Source organism: Myiozetetes cayanensis, unplaced genomic scaffold, assembly GCF_022539395.1.
Source record: "Myiozetetes cayanensis isolate MyiCay16 unplaced genomic scaffold, myiCay2020 scf924, whole genome shotgun sequence".
Taxonomy (NCBI): Eukaryota; Metazoa; Chordata; class Aves; order Passeriformes; family Tyrannidae; genus Myiozetetes; species Myiozetetes cayanensis.
The window spans coordinates 3,043-16,849 of record NW_026088213.1 but is presented as its reverse complement, the minus strand read 5'-3'; the positions used below and the strand labels follow the sequence as shown (position 1 = coordinate 16,849).

General features: G+C 63.3%; 2 protein-coding genes across 6 annotated transcripts; one reads left to right on the top strand and one right to left on the bottom strand.

Moving 5' to 3' along the window:
• Nucleotides 1-2,160: 2,160 nt before the first annotated feature.
• FAU (FAU ubiquitin like and ribosomal protein S30 fusion) lies at nucleotides 2,161-6,208 on the bottom strand. Of its 5 annotated transcripts, none has more exons than XM_050340687.1 (6): nucleotides 6,202-6,208; nucleotides 4,257-4,339; nucleotides 3,259-3,402; nucleotides 3,126-3,182; nucleotides 2,917-3,005; nucleotides 2,161-2,232 (listed from the first exon to the last, which is right to left on the bottom strand). In XM_050340687.1, the coding sequence occupies exons 2-6, from the start codon at nucleotides 4,329-4,331 to the stop codon at nucleotides 2,196-2,198; spliced, it is 402 nt and encodes a 133-aa protein (XP_050196644.1). In that variant the 5' UTR covers nucleotides 4,332-4,339; nucleotides 6,202-6,208; the 3' UTR covers nucleotides 2,161-2,195. The 5 variants fall into 5 exon arrangements, with proteins under 5 accessions (XP_050196644.1, XP_050196640.1, XP_050196643.1 ...); XM_050340683.1 differs by lacking the exon at nucleotides 2,161-2,232 and adding an exon at nucleotides 2,338-2,409; XM_050340686.1 differs by lacking the exon at nucleotides 2,161-2,232 and adding an exon at nucleotides 2,517-2,588.
• Nucleotides 6,209-6,316: 108 nt separating this feature from the next.
• Nucleotides 6,317-12,159, top strand: MRPL49 (mitochondrial ribosomal protein L49). Its single transcript, XM_050340688.1, has 4 exons — nucleotides 6,317-6,345; nucleotides 8,387-8,507; nucleotides 10,084-10,248; nucleotides 12,021-12,159. The coding sequence occupies exons 1-4, from the start codon at nucleotides 6,317-6,319 to the stop codon at nucleotides 12,156-12,158; spliced, it is 453 nt and encodes a 150-aa protein (XP_050196645.1). The 3' UTR covers nucleotide 12,159.
• The last annotated feature ends 1,648 nt before the right edge of the window (nucleotides 12,160-13,807 follow it).

Below are 13,807 nucleotides of genomic sequence, written 5' to 3'. Positions count from 1 at the left end.
CCAGTGATGTCCCCAGTGACGTCCCCAGTGATGTCCCCAGTGACGTCCCCAGTGATGTCCCCGGTGATGTCCCCGGCGATGTCCCCGAAGGACGTGGGACGTTGTCATCGCCTGGACCCAACGGACTGAGCCCCCCCCGTGGCCTGATGTCCCCAACGATGTCCCCAACGATGTCCCCAACCATGTCCCCACTGTCCCCACTGTCCCCAACAATGTCCCCAATGATGTCCCCACTGTCCCCACTGATGTCCCCAATGATGTCCCCAACGATGTCCCCACTGTCCCCACTGTCCCCAACAATGTCCCCACTGATGTCCCCATTGTCCCCAATGATGTCCCCAATGATGTCCCCAACGATGTCCCCAACGATGTCCCCACTGTCCCCGCTGTCCCCAATGTCCCCACTGTCCCCAATGTCCCCAACGTCCCCGATGTCCCCACTGTCCCCAATGATGTCCCCACTGTCCCCACTGTCCCCACTGTCCCCAATGATGTCCCCAACGTCCCCAACGTCCCCAGCGTCGCTGATGTCCCCAAAGGACGGGGGACATCAAAACCCACCTGCACTGCAGGGACTAGCCCCTCTCTGTCCCCAAAGTCCCCGTGTCCCCACCGAGGGACTGGCCCCTCCTGTCCCCAAAGTCCCCGTGTCCCCACGAGGGACTGGCCCCTCCCTGTCCCCAAGGTCCCCCGTGTCCCCCACGAGGGACTGGCCCCTCCTGTCCCCAAGGTCCCCATGTCCCCCCGTGTCCCCGATGTCCCCTGGGGGTCACGGCCCCCACCCCGGCAATAAAAGTGGCCTCTGTGGTCCCCGTGGCTCCTTCTTTGCAGGGACACGAGGGTGGGGGCACCCGAGAGTGGGAGGCACCCGAGGGGACGTAGAGGTTTGGGGGAGCCGAGAATTTGGGGATGCAGAGACTGGGGGAGCTGAGAATTTGGGGGATGGAGAGATTTGGGGGAGCTGAGAATTTGGGGGGCTGAGATGTGAGGGATGAGAGATTTGGGGAGCTGAGAATTTGGGGGAGCTGAGAATTTGAGGGATAGAGAGATTTGGGGGGAGCTGAGAATTTGGGGGGAGCTGAGAATTTGAGGGGATAGAGAGATTTGGGGGGAGCTGAGAATTTGGGGGGGATGGAGAGATTTGGGGGGGAGCTGAGAATTTGGGGGGGAGCTGAGAATTTGGGGGGATCTGAGAATTTGGGGGATCTGAGAATTTGGGGGGATGCAGAGATTTGGGGGGGAACCAGGAGCCTGGGGGGATGCAGGAGCTCAGAGTGGGAGCCAAGAGGGTCTGGGGAACACTCAGAAATTTGGGGAGACCCCACCTGGGGGGGGTCCAGCCCCTCCAAACCCAACCTTTGACCCCCCCCGAACTCGAAACGCGGCCCCTTTAAATCCCCTCCAAGCCTTAGCCCCGCCCCCTGGTGGTTTAGCCCCGCCCCCTCAGCACTCGGGTGTCTCCGGAGCCGCTCGGAGCGCTGGCTCCGCCCCCTCGGCCTCGTCCGCCAATCACGGCTCTCGGCACCGCTCGGTTCTTTCCGTCACCCCCCCCAGAGAATCCCCTCATTACCAGCGCCCCAATGATCGCTAATTAAGCCTTTCTCTCTAATTAACCATCCGTCAGCAGCTCAGGCACGCGCATCGACCCCCTCAGTGCCACTTCCAGCCGCAAAACCCCTTCAAACACCTCAAAACAACCCCTAAACCAACACGAAACCCCTCCAAAAACCCTCCAAACCTCCCCAAAAAGCGCGGAAAAAAAAGCCCCAAAAGGCGGGAAATGAAGGAAAATCAACCCCAAATTGTGCTTTATTTGGCTCAGGAGTTGGCGTTGGGGCCCTTCTTCCTGCCGAAGGTGGGCACGACGTTGACGAAGCGCCGGTTGTACTGCACCCCCCTGAACCCCCAAAAAACCCCTCAAAACCCCCCAAAACCCACAAATCAAAGACCCCAAACACCAAAATGAGGGGAATGAACCCAAAATTCATTTATTTGGCTCAGGAGTTGGCGTTGGGACCCTTCTTCTTGCCGAAGGTGGGCACCATGTTAACGAAGCGCCGGTTGTACCGCAGCCCCCTGAACCCCCAAAAAACCCCAAAACCCCCCCAAAAACCCCCCAAAAAACCCCAAATCCCCCAGAAAACCCCAAAAACCCCAAAATGAGGGGAATGAACCCAAAATTCACTTTATTTGGCTCAGGAGTTGGCGTTGGGGCCCTTCTTCTTGCCCAAGGTGGGCGCGACGTTGACGAAGCGCCGGTTGTACCGCACCCCCCGAACCCCAAAAAACCCCAAAACCCTCCAAAACCTCCCCAAAAAACCCCCAAAACCACCAAAATGAGGGTAATGAACCCAAAATTGACTTTATTTGGCTCAGGAGTTGGCGTTGGGGCCCTTCTTCTTGCCGAAGGTGGGCACCACGTTGACGAAGCGCCGGTTGTACTGCACCCCCTCAACTCCCCAAAAAACCCCAAAACCCCCCAAAAAACCCCCCAAAAAAACCCAAAACCACCAAAATGAGGGGAATGAACCCAAAATTCACTTTATTTGGCTCAGGAGTTGGCGTTGGGGCCCTTCTTCTTGCCCAAGGTGGGCGCGACGTTGACGAAGCGCCGGTTGTACCACACCCCTGAACCCCAAAAACCCCAAAACCCCCAAAAACCCCCAAAAACCACCAAACATCAAGAGGAATGAACCCAAAATTCATTTATTTGGCTCAGGAGTTGGCGTTGGGGCCCTTCTTCTTGCCGAAGGTGGGCACCACGTTGACGAAGCGCCGGTTGTACCGCACCCCCAAACCCAAAAATACCCCAAAACCCCCCCAAAAAACCCCAAAACCACCAAAATGAGGGGAATGAACCCAAAATTCATTTATTTGGCTCAGGAGTTGGCGTTGGGGCCCTTTTTCTTGCCGAAGGTGGGCACCACGTTGACGAAGCGCCGGTTGTACTGCATGCGCCGCTTGGCCCGCCCCGTCTTCTTCTTCTTCTTCTCCTGCTTGGCCACCTGAGCCCCCCACCCCAAAATAAAAATAAACGTTTGGGGGGGGTCCCAAAGGGTCCCCCAGACCCCTCAAAACCCGGGGGGGGGGTCTAAAAAAGAGGGGGGAGCCCCCCGAGCGCTCACCTTGGGGGTCTGGCCCCTCACTTTGCCGGCACGGGCGAGGGATCCGTGGACCTTCCCTGGGGGGGGACGACAATTAAAGAGGATTGGGGGGGTCTATTTGTTAATTAGGGGTGTTAATTAGGAGGCGTTAGTACCCCAGCAGGCGCGTGGAGAGCTCCAGGGTGGCCAATTCGGGGAGGGGGCTCTGCCCCAGCACGGTCCCATCGTCCAGGGGGGTCCCCTCCCAGAGCAGCAGCTGCTCCTGGGGGGGCACCCCCGACAGCTCTGCCACCTTCTCCTGGGGGGGGAAAAGGGGGGTCAGCACCCCAAAAATGGGGGGAAAACACCCTAAAAATGGGGGGGGTCAGCACCCCAAAAACGGGGGGTCAGCACCCCAAAAATGGGGGGGTCAGCACCCCAAAATGGGGGGCACCCCCGACAGCTCCGACACCTTCTCCTGGGGGGGAGACGGGGGGTCAGCACCCCAAAATGGGGGGGTCAGCACCCCAAAAATGGGGGGGCAGCAACCCCAAAATGGGGGGAAAACACCCTAAAAATGGAGGTCAGCACCCCAAAATGGGAGTCAGCACCCCAAAAATGGGGGGGCAACAACCCCAAAATGGAGGGGCAAACCCCCTAAAAATGGGGGGGCAGCAACCTCAAAATGGGGGGGTAACAACCCCAAAATGGGGGGGTAACAACCCCAAAAATGGGGGGTCAGCACCCCAAAAATGGGGGGCAACAACCCCAGAATAGGGGGGCAATAATCCCAAAATGGGGGGTCAGCGCCCCAAAATGGGGGGCACCCCCGACAGCTTCTCCTGGGGGGGAAACGGGGGGTCAGCACCCCAAAAATAGGGGGGATAACAACCCCAAAATGGGGGGTCAACACCCTGAAAATGGGGGGGCAGCACCCCAAAAAGTGAGGGGTAACAACCCCAAAACCAGGGGGGGCAGCACCCCCAAAAATGGGGGATCAGCACCCGAAAAACAGGGGGGGCAACACCCTGAAAATGGGGGGATCAGCACCCCAAAAACAGGGGGGGGCTGCTCCCCAAAATGGGGGATCAGCACCCCAAAAATGGGGGGCGCAGCACCCCAAAAATGGTGAGGGCTCAGGGGGGGATCCCCCGAATTTGGGGGGCGTCTCACCTTGAGCTGGGCGAGGGTCTCGGAGCCCGAGACCTGGAGGGTCAGCAGGGTCTGGGCACGCACGAAGAGCTGCATGGTGGGGGCTGGGGGAAATTTGGGGGTCAGGGGGCTTGAGGGTGTTTTTGGGGGGCTGAGGATGTTTTGGGGGTTGAGGGTCTTTTAGGAGTCTGAGGGTGTTTTTGGGGGCTGAGGGTGTTTTGGGGGACTGAGGTGTTTTTGGGGGACTAGGGTGTTTTTTGGGGGCTGAGGGTTTTTAGGGGTCTGAGGGCGTTTTTGGGGGCTGAGGGTGTTTTGGGGGTTGAGGGTGTTTTTGGGGGCTGAGGGTGTTTTTGGGGGGTTGAGGGTGTTTTGGGGGAACTGAGGGTGTTTTTGGGGGGCTGAGGGTGTTTTTGGGGGCTGAGGTGTTTTTGGGGGACTGGGGGTGTTTTTGGGGGCTGAGAGTGTTTTTAGGGGGCTGAGGTGTTTTGGGGGCCTGGGGTGTTTTTGGGGGGCTGAGAGTATTTTTGGGGGTTGAGGGTGTTTTGGGGGGCTGAGGTGTTTTTGGGGGACTGGGGTGTTTTTGGAGGGCTGAGAGTGTTTTTGGGGAGCTGAGGGTGTTTTGGAGGGCTGAGGTGTTTTTAGGGGAGGCTGGGGGTGTTTTGGGGGGCTAGGGTGTTTTTGGAAGAGCTGTGTTTTCTGGGGGCTGAGGGTGTTTTGGGGGGCTGAGGGTTTTTGGGGGCTGTTGAGGGCCTGGGGGTGTTTGGAGCCTGAGGGCGTTTCTGAGGTGTTTTTGAGGTGTTTTCCCTCCCCTTCCACCCACAGGGACTTTGTCCCCTGGAAAGGAGCCCTGGGGACAAAGAGGCTGGGAAGGGAACTCGGGGGGATTTTGCAGCCCCTAATGTACTGTGCCCCAGAGCCCCAGCCTCCCCACGACCCCAGACCCAAAAAATTCCCCTCAAAGCCTCCCAGGACAGCCCCAAAACTCAAACTCCTCCGAGCCCCCAAACCCTCTCCCAGGGACCCCTGGCCCCTAAATCCCCCTGAACACCCTAATTTCCCTCAATTCCTCCAGACCCCGAAATGACCCCAATTCCCCCCGTGTCCTCAAATACCCACAGACCCCCAAATACCCACAGACCCCCAAATGCCCTACAGATCTCCCCAAATGCCACAGATCCCCAACAGCCCCCGACCCCTCAATTCCCTCCTGACCCTCAAAGCCCCCTCCCACCCTCAATCCCCTCATTTCCCCCAATTTCCCCTCAGATTCCCTCATTTCCCCCAACCCCTCAATTCCCCTCATTTCCCCAACCCCTTTAATTCCCCTCATTTCCCCAACCCCTCAATTCCCCTCATTTTCCCCACTCAAATTCCCCCTCACCGTCACCCGCTCTCTCAGGCTCCAACTCCCCGATCCCCCAAAATGCCAGCTTAGACCTCCCAAAACACCCTCGATCCCCAATTTCCCCTCATTTCCCTCCCAACCCCTCAATTTCCCCTCATTTTCAACTCCCAAATTCCCCCTCACCGTCACCCGCTCCTCAGAGCTCCAACTCCCCGATCCCCTCAAACACTCCCTGATCCCCAATTTCCCTTCAATTCCCCTCATTTCCCCTCCCAACCCTCAATTTCCCCTCAATTCCCCTCATTTTCCCCGTCACCGTCACCCGCTCCCTCACAGCTCCAACTCCCCCGATCCCCTCAAACACACTCCGATCCCCATTTTCCCTCATTTCCTCCCAACCCCTCAATTCCCCTCATTTCCCCTCAAATTCCCCTCACCGTCACCCGCTCCTCAGAGCTCCAACCTCCCCGATCCCCCAAAACGCCGCTCAGACCCCCAACACCCTCAGCGCCCCCAGCCCTCAATTTCCCCTCATTTTCCCCAATTTCCCTCATTTTCCTCAATTTCCCCTCATTTTTCCCCATTTTGCCCCTTTCTCCCCCGCCCTCGTGCTCCCCTCACAGCTCCGCGCACGACGGAAGGGCCGCGGTGACGTCACCACGCCGGTGCGTGCGCGCGCGGTGACGTCAGCACGGCGGGAGGAGGAGGAGGAGGAGGAGGAGGAGGCAGGGCCAAGATGGCGGCAGGGGCTGAGGCGATGGCCAGGCGCTGGGTCCTGAGGGGGCTGAGGGCGCTGAGAGGCTGAGGGGGCCGAGGGCGCTGCAGGTACCTGAGGGGGCTGAGGGGGCTGCGAGGTACATGAGGGGGCTGAGGGAGCTGGGGCCTACGGGGGCTGAGGGCGCTGGTGCAGGGGGCCCTGGGGGCTGCAGGTACCCTGAGGGGGGCTGAGGGGGTACCTGAGGGGCTGCAGGTACCTGAGGGGCTGAGGGGCGCTGGGCCGGGGGCTGAGGGCGCTGGGCAGGGGACCTGGGGGCTGCAGGTACCTGAGGGGGCTGAGGGGCTGCAGGGCTGAGGCTGAGGGCGCTGGGCAGGGTGCCTGAGGGCTGCAGGTACCTGAGGGGGCTGAGGGGGCACCTGAGGGGGCCTGAGGGGGCTGCAGGTACCTGAGGGGGCTGCAGGGCGCTGTGGAATGGGCAGGGGGTCCTGGGATGGGCAGGGGGCTGAGGGTCCTGGGATGGGCAGGGGGCTGCAGGTATGGGCAGGGGGACTGGGAGAGGTCCTGGGATGGGCAGGGGGTCCTGGGGGCTGAGGGCAGGGAGGTCCTGGGATGGGCAGGACGGGATGGGGGGTCCTGGGATGGGCAGGGGGTCCTGGGATGGGCATGGGGACTGGGAGGCCTAGGATGGGCAGGGGGTCCTGGGATGGGCAGGGGATCCTGGGATGGGCAGGGGGACTGGGGGGTCCTGGGATGGGCAGGGGGTCCTGGGATGGGCAGGGGGTCCTGGGATGGGCAGGGGGACTGGGATGGGCAGGGGTCCTGGGATGGGCAGGGGGACTGGGGGTCCTGGGATGGGCAGGGGGTCCTGGGATGGGCAGGGGGATCCTGGGATGGGCAGGGGGACTGGGAGGGGCCTGGGATGTGCAGGGGTCCTGGGATGGGCAGGGGGATCGGGGGTCCTGGGATGGGCAGGGGGTCCTGGGATGGGCAGGGGGTCCTGGGATGGGCAGGGGGCATTGGAGGGGTCCTGGGATGGGCAGGGGGATCGGGGGGGTCCTGGGATGGGCAGGGGTCCTGGGATGGGCAGGGGGATCCAGGGGGTCCTGGGATGGGCAGGGGGATCCTGGGATGGGCAGGGGGCATCAGGGGGTCCTGGGATGGGCAGGGGGACTGGGATGGGCAGGGGGACTAGGGGGTCCTGGGATGGGCAGGGGGTACTGGGATGGGCAGGGGGCATCAGGGGTCCTGGGATGGGCAGGGGGTCCTGGGATGGGCAGGGGGATTGGGGGTCCTGGGATGGGCAGGGGGTTCAGGGGTCCTGGGATGGGCAGGGGGTCCTGGGATGGGCAGGGGGCATTGGGGGGTCCTGGGATGGGCAGGGGGATTCAGGGGGTCCTGGGATGGGCAGGGGGACTGGGATGGGCAGGGGGTTCAGGGGGGTCCTGGGATGGGCAGGGGGACTGGGATGGGCAGGGGGTTCAGGGGGTCCTGGGATGGGCAGGGGGCATTGGGGGTCCTGGGATGGGCAGGGGGTGTGCAGGGGTCCTGGGATGGGCAGGGGGTCCTGGGATGGGCAGGGGGTTTGGGGGTCCTGGATGGGCAGGGGGTTCAGGGGGTCCTGGGATGGGCAGGGGGACTGGGATGGGCAGGGGGTATCAGGGGGTCCTGGGATGGGCAGGGGGTCCTGGGCTGGGCAGGGGGACTGGGATGGGCAGGGGGACTGGGATGGGCAGGGGGACTGGGATGGGCAGGGGTTCTGGGATGGGCAGGGGGACTGGGGGTCCTGGGATGGGCAGGGGGATCGGGGGTCCTGGGATGGGCAGGGGGATTCAGGGGGTCCTGGGATGGGCAGAGGGATTGGGATGGGCAGGGGGTACTGGGATGGGCAGGGGCATCAGGGGTCCTGGGATGGGCAGGGGATCCTGGGATGGGCAGGGGGTTCAGGGGGTCCTGGGATGGGCAGGGGTCCTGGGATGGGCAGGGGGTTCAGGGGGTCCTGGGATGGGCAGGGGGCATCAGGGGGTCCTGGGATGGGCAGGGGGACCGGGGGGTCCTTGCTGAGCCCCCTGCCCCCTTTCTGCCCCGCAGAGCCCCGGGCCCCGAGGAGTCGAGGGCCGAGTTCGCGTCCGTGGAGCGGCTCCTGCCCCACCCGCATCCCAGACCCCCCCACACCCTCCCACCCCACCCCATGGGCTGGAGCCCCCCACAGGTCAGGGACTCTGGGGGCGATTTGGGGGCATTTACCCTGGGGGCACCCTGGGGTGATTCGGGGATTTACCCTGGGGCGATTTGGGGCACTACCCTGGGGGCAATCCTGGGAGGATTTTGGGGATTTCACTGGGGCAATTCCTGGGGATGATTTTGGGGGATTTACCCTGGGGGCGACTATCCCTGGCGTGATTTTGGGGGATTTACCCTGGGGGCAATTCCTGTGGTGATTTTGGGGGCTTACCCTGGGGGCAATTCCTGGGGTGATTTTGGGGGCATTTACCATGGGAGGGCAATTCCTGGGTGATTTTGGGGATTGGCCCTGGGGGCAATTCCTGGGGTGATTTTGGGGATTTACCCTGGGGGGCAATTCCTGGGGTGATTTTGGGGGATTTACCCTGGGGGGCAATTCTTGGGGGATTTCACCCTGGGGGGCAATTTTGGGGGCACTCCTGGGGGATTTGACCCTGAGGCACTCCTGGGGCGATTCTGGGGGATTTACCTCTGGGGGCAGAATCCTGGGGCGATTTTAGGGGATCTAACTCTGGGAGGCAATTTTGGGGCGATTTTGGGGGATTTACCCTCAGGGGCAGTTCCTGGGGCGATTTTGGGGGGATTTACCCTGGGGGGCGATTCCTGGAGCATTTTGGGGATTTACCCCAGGGGGGCAATTCCTGGCTGATTTTGGGGGCATTTACCCTGGGGGCAATTCCCTGGAGGGCATTTTGGGGGATTTACCCTGGGGGATGGGGCAGTTTTAGAGGGGGACCAAAATTATTTCCTGTGGTTGGGGGAGGAGGAAATCATTTATTCCAAACAGGTAATTGAGTCTGAGGAGGGGGTTTAATTAGCTGGGGGGGGGGGCTCTAATTCCTTCCTGGGGGGGGTCCAGCCCCTCTTTTGGGGTGGGTTTTTCCTGGGGTGTCCAGCCCTCTTGGGTGGGTTTTCCCCCTGGGGGTGTCCATCCCCACTTTGGGGTGGGTTTTATCCCCTTGGGGGTGTCCAGCCCCCTTTTAGGTGGGTTTTACCCCCTAGGGTGTCAATCCCTTTGGGTGGGTTTTTCCTCCTGGGGTGTCCAGCCCGTCTTTGGGTGGGTTTTACCCCTTTGGGTGGGTTTTTCCCCAGGAGTGTCCAGCCCCTCTTTAGGTGGGTTTTTCCCCCCTTTGGGTGGGTTTTTCCCCCCCAGGGGTGTCAATCCCCCCTTTGGGTGGGTTCTATCCCCCAGGGGGTGTCCAGCCCCTCTTTAGGTGGGTTTTACCCCCCCTTTGGGTGGGTTTTTCCCCCCCTTGGGGGTGTCAATTCCTCTTTTGGGTGGGCTTTTTCCCCCTAGGAGTGTCCAGCCCCTTTTTTGGGTGGGTTTTACCTCCATAGGGGTGTCCAGCCCCTCTTTTAGGTGGGTTTTACCCCCCTGGGGGTGTCCAGCCCCTCTTTGGGGTGGGTTTTACCCCCCTTTGGGTGGTTTTCTCCCCCTGGGGGTGTCCAGCCCCTCTTTGGGTGGGTTTTACCCCCCCTTTGGGTGGGTTTTTTCCCCCCCAGGGGTGTCCAGCCCCCCTTTGGGTGTTTTTACCCCCTTGGAGTGTGTCCAGCCCCTGGGGGTCTCATCCCATTTGCCCCCAGGCCCCCCCCCGGGGGTCCCGTACTTCGTGCGCCGCTCCCGGTACCACAACCTGCCGGTGTACCTGGGGGTGAGGAGGGGGAACAGGAGAGAGACCACCCTGAGGGGGCTCAGCGGGGACCTCTGGGTGAGCTGGGGGTCTGGGGGTCTGGGGGGGTCAGGGGGTGAGGAGGGGGAACAGGAGAGAGACCACCCTGAGGGGGCTCAGCGGGGACCTCTGGGTGAGCTGGGGGTCTGGGGGTCAGGGGGCTCTGGGTGAGCTGGGGGTCTGGGGGCCAGGGGGTCTGGGTGAGCTGGGGGTCAGGGGGCCAGGGGGTCAGGGGGTGAGGAGGGGGAACAGGAGAGAGACCACCCTGAGGGGGCTCAGCGGGGACCTCTGGGTGAGCTGGGGGTCTGGGGGGTCAGGGGGTCTGGGTGAGCTGGGGGTCTGGGGGTCTGGGTGAGCTGGGGCTCTGGGGGTCTGGGGTCAGGAGGTCAGGGTGAGGAGGGGGAACAGGAGAGAGCCACCCTGAGGGGCTCAGCGGGGACCTCTGGGTGAGCTGGGGGCTCTGGGGGTCTGGGTGAGCTGGGGGTCTGGGGGCTCAGCGGGGACCTCTGGGTGAGCTGGGGGTCAGGGGGTCAGGGGGTGAGGAGGGGGAACAGGAGAGAGACCACCCTGAGGGGGCTCAGCGGGGACCTCTGGGTGAGCTGGGGGTCTGGGGGTCTGGGTGAGCTGGGGGGTCTGGGGCCAGGGGACCCTGGGTGAGCTGGGGGCTCTGGGGGTCTGGGTGAGCTGGGAGTCTGGGGGTCAGCGGGGACCCTGGGTGAGCTGGGGGTCTGGGGGCTCTGGGGGTCTGGGTGAGCTGGGGGTCTGGGGGTCAGGGGGTGAGGAGGGGAACAGGAGAGAGACCACCCTGAGGGGGCTCAGCGGGGACCTCTGGGTGAGCTGGGGGTCTGGGGGGTCAGGGGGTCTGGGGAGGGTCAGGGGGTGAGGAGGGGGAACAGGAGAGAGACCACCCTGAGGGGGCTCAGCGGGGACCTCTGGGTGAGCTGGGGGTCTGGGGGCTCAGGGGGCTCTGGGTGAGCTGGGGGTCTGGGGGTCTGGGGGTCAGGGAGGGTCAGGGTGAGGAGGGGGAACAGGAGAGAGACCACCCTGAGGGGGCTCAGCGGGGACCTCTGGGTGAGCTGGGGGTCTAGGGGGTCAGGGGGTGAGGAGGGGGAACAGGAGAGAGACCACCCTGAGGGGGCTCAGCGGGACCTCTGGGTGAGCTGGGGTCTGGGGGTCTGGTGAGCTGGGGGTCTGGGGGTCAGTGGGGACCTCTGGGTGAGCTGGGGGTCTGGGGGTCTGGGTGAGCTGGGGGCCGTGGGACCTCTGGGTGAGCTGGGGGTCCTGGGGGTTCTGGGTGAGTCTGGGGGTCAGGGGTCTGGGGGTCTGGGGGGTCAGGGGGTGAGGAGGGGGAACAGGAGAGAGACCACCCTGAGGGGCCTCAGCGGGGACTCTGGGTGAGCTGGGGGTCTGGGGGGCTCAGGGGGTCTGGGGAGCTCTAGGGGACCTCTGGGTGAGCTGGGGGTCTGGGGGTGAGGAGGGGGAACAGGAGAGAGACCACCCTGTACCGGGGCTCTGAGCGGGACCTCTGGGTGAGCTGGGGGGGGATTGGGTTATGGGGGTCCCCAAGATGGGGGGGTTCTGGGGGTCCTGGAGTGATTATGGGGGGTCCCAGGGTGGTTTTTGGGGGGTCCCAGGGTGGCTTTTGGGGGTCCCAGGGGTGTCCCTGACCCCCCCTGTCCCCCCCAGGCTCTGGAGCGGGACCTGAGGGCGTTCCTGGGGGTCCCAGGGGGGTTTTTGGGGGGTCCCAGGGGGGTTTTTGGGGGGTCCCAGGGGGTGTTTTGGGTGTTTCTGACCCCCCCTGTCCCCCCCAGGCTCTGGAGCGGGACCTGAGGGCGTTCCTGGGGGTCCCGGAGCTGCAGGTCCAGGTGAACGAGGTCAGCGGGACCCTCCGGCTCAAGGGGCACTGGGGGGCTGAGCTGAGGGCCTGGCTGCTCCAGGGGGGCTTCTGAGACCCCCCCTCCGGGCTGGGGGACCCCCAAATCCACCGGGATCTGCTCATGGGGGGCTTCTGAGACCCCAAATCCACCGGGATCTGCTCCAGGGGGGCTTCTGAGACCCCCCCTCCGGCTGGGGGACCCCCAAATCCACTGGGATCTGCTCATGGGGGGCTCCTGAGACCCCAAATCCACCGGGATCTGCTCATGGGGGGCTTCTGAGACCCCAAAATCCACTGGGATCTGCTCCAGGGGGGGTTCTGAGACCCCAAATCCACCGGGATCTGCTGGGGGACCCCCAAATCCATCAAGATCTGCTCATGAGGGGCTCCTGAGACCCCCAAATCCACTGGGATCTGCTCATGGGGGGCTCCTGAGACCCCAAATCCACCGGGATCTGCTCATGGGGGGCTTCTGAGACCCCCCCAGCCAGGGGAACCCTCAAATCCACCGGGATCTGTTCATGGGGGGGGCTTCTGAGACCCCAAATCCACCGGGATCTGCTCATGGGGGGGGCTCCTGAGACCCCCAAATCCACCAGGACCTGCTGGGGGACCCCAAATCCATTGGGATCTGCTCATGGGGGGCTTCTGAGACCCCAAAATCCACCGGGATCTGTTCATGGGGGGCTCCTGAGACCCCAAAATCCACCGGGATCTGTTCATGGGGGGCTCCTGAGACCCCAAAATCCACTGGGATCTGCTCATGGGGGGCTCCTGAGACCCCAAAATCCACCGGGATCTGCTCATGGGGGGCTTCTGAGACCCTCTCCAGGCTGGGGGACCCCAAAATCCATCGGGATCTGCTCCAGGGGGGCTCCTGAGACCCCCAAATCCATCGGGATCTGCTCATGGGGGGCTTCTGAGACCCCAAAATTCACCGGGATCTGCTCATGGGGGGCTCCTGAGACCCCCAAATCCACCGGGATCTCCTCATGGGGGGCTCCTGAGACCCCAAAATTCACCGGGATCTGCTCATGGGGGGCTCCTGAGACCCCCCCCCAGGCTGGGGGACCCCCAAATCCACCGGGATCTGTTCATGGGGGGCTTCTGAGACCCCCCCCAGGCTGGGGGACCCCCAAATCCACTGGGATCTGTTCATGGGGGGCTTCTGAGACCCCCCCAGCCAGGGGAACCCTCAAATCCACCGGGATCTGCTCCAGGGGGGCTTCTGAGACCCCAAATCCACCGGGATCTGCTCCAGGGGGGCTTCTGAGACCCCCAAATCCACCGGGATCTGCTCAAGGGGGGCTCCTGAGACCCCCCCTCCGGGCTGGGGGACCCCCAAATCCACCGGGATCTGCTGGGGGACCCCAAAATCCACCGGGATCTGCTCCAGGGGGGCTCCTGAGACCCCCCCTAGGCTGGGGGACCCCAAAATCCACCGGGATCTGCTCCAGGGGGGCTTCTGAGACCCCCAAACCAGGGGGGTGACCCCAAAGATGCACATGGACCGTGCCCCCCACCCCCACCCCCAAAAAGCAACACGACCCCCCCTGAGACCCCCAGCCCCCAATAAAGACCCCTGACTCCCCAGGAGCCTCTCCTTTATTTCCAGCCCCGTGCCGGGCTGGGGGCTCTGGGGGTCAGGGGGCTCGGGGGGTCTGGGGGGGTCAGGAGGGCTCTGGGGGGCTCTGGGGGTCAGGATGGGACCCCTCAGCTCTG

What these genes read in the sequence shown, in the direction of transcription:
- MRPL49 (XM_050340688.1), top strand. Translation starts at nt 6,317, where the DNA reads ATGGCGGCAGGGGCTGAGGCGATGGCCAG. An exon ending in GGGGCTGAGGCGATGGCCAG is followed by an intron (nt 6,346 to 8,386) that starts GCGCTGGGTCCT and finishes TCTGCCCCGCAG; the next exon opens with AGCCCCGGGCCCCGAGGAGT. An exon ending in TGGGCTGGAGCCCCCCACAG is followed by an intron (nt 8,508 to 10,083) that starts GTCAGGGACTCT and finishes ACCCCCTTGGAG; the next exon opens with TGTGTCCAGCCCCTGGGGGT.
- FAU (XM_050340687.1), bottom strand. Translation starts at nt 4,331, where the DNA reads ATGCAGCTCTTCGTGCGTGCCCAGACCCTGCTGACCCTCCAGGTCTCG. An exon ending in AGACCCTCGCCCAGCTCAAG is followed by an intron (nt 3,403 to 4,256) that starts GTGAGACGCCCC and finishes TTCCCCCCCCAG; the next exon opens with GAGAAGGTGGCAGAGCTGTC. An exon ending in TCTCCACGCGCCTGCTGGGG is followed by an intron (nt 3,183 to 3,258) that starts TACTAACGCCTC and finishes CGTCCCCCCCCA; the next exon opens with GGGAAGGTCCACGGATCCCT.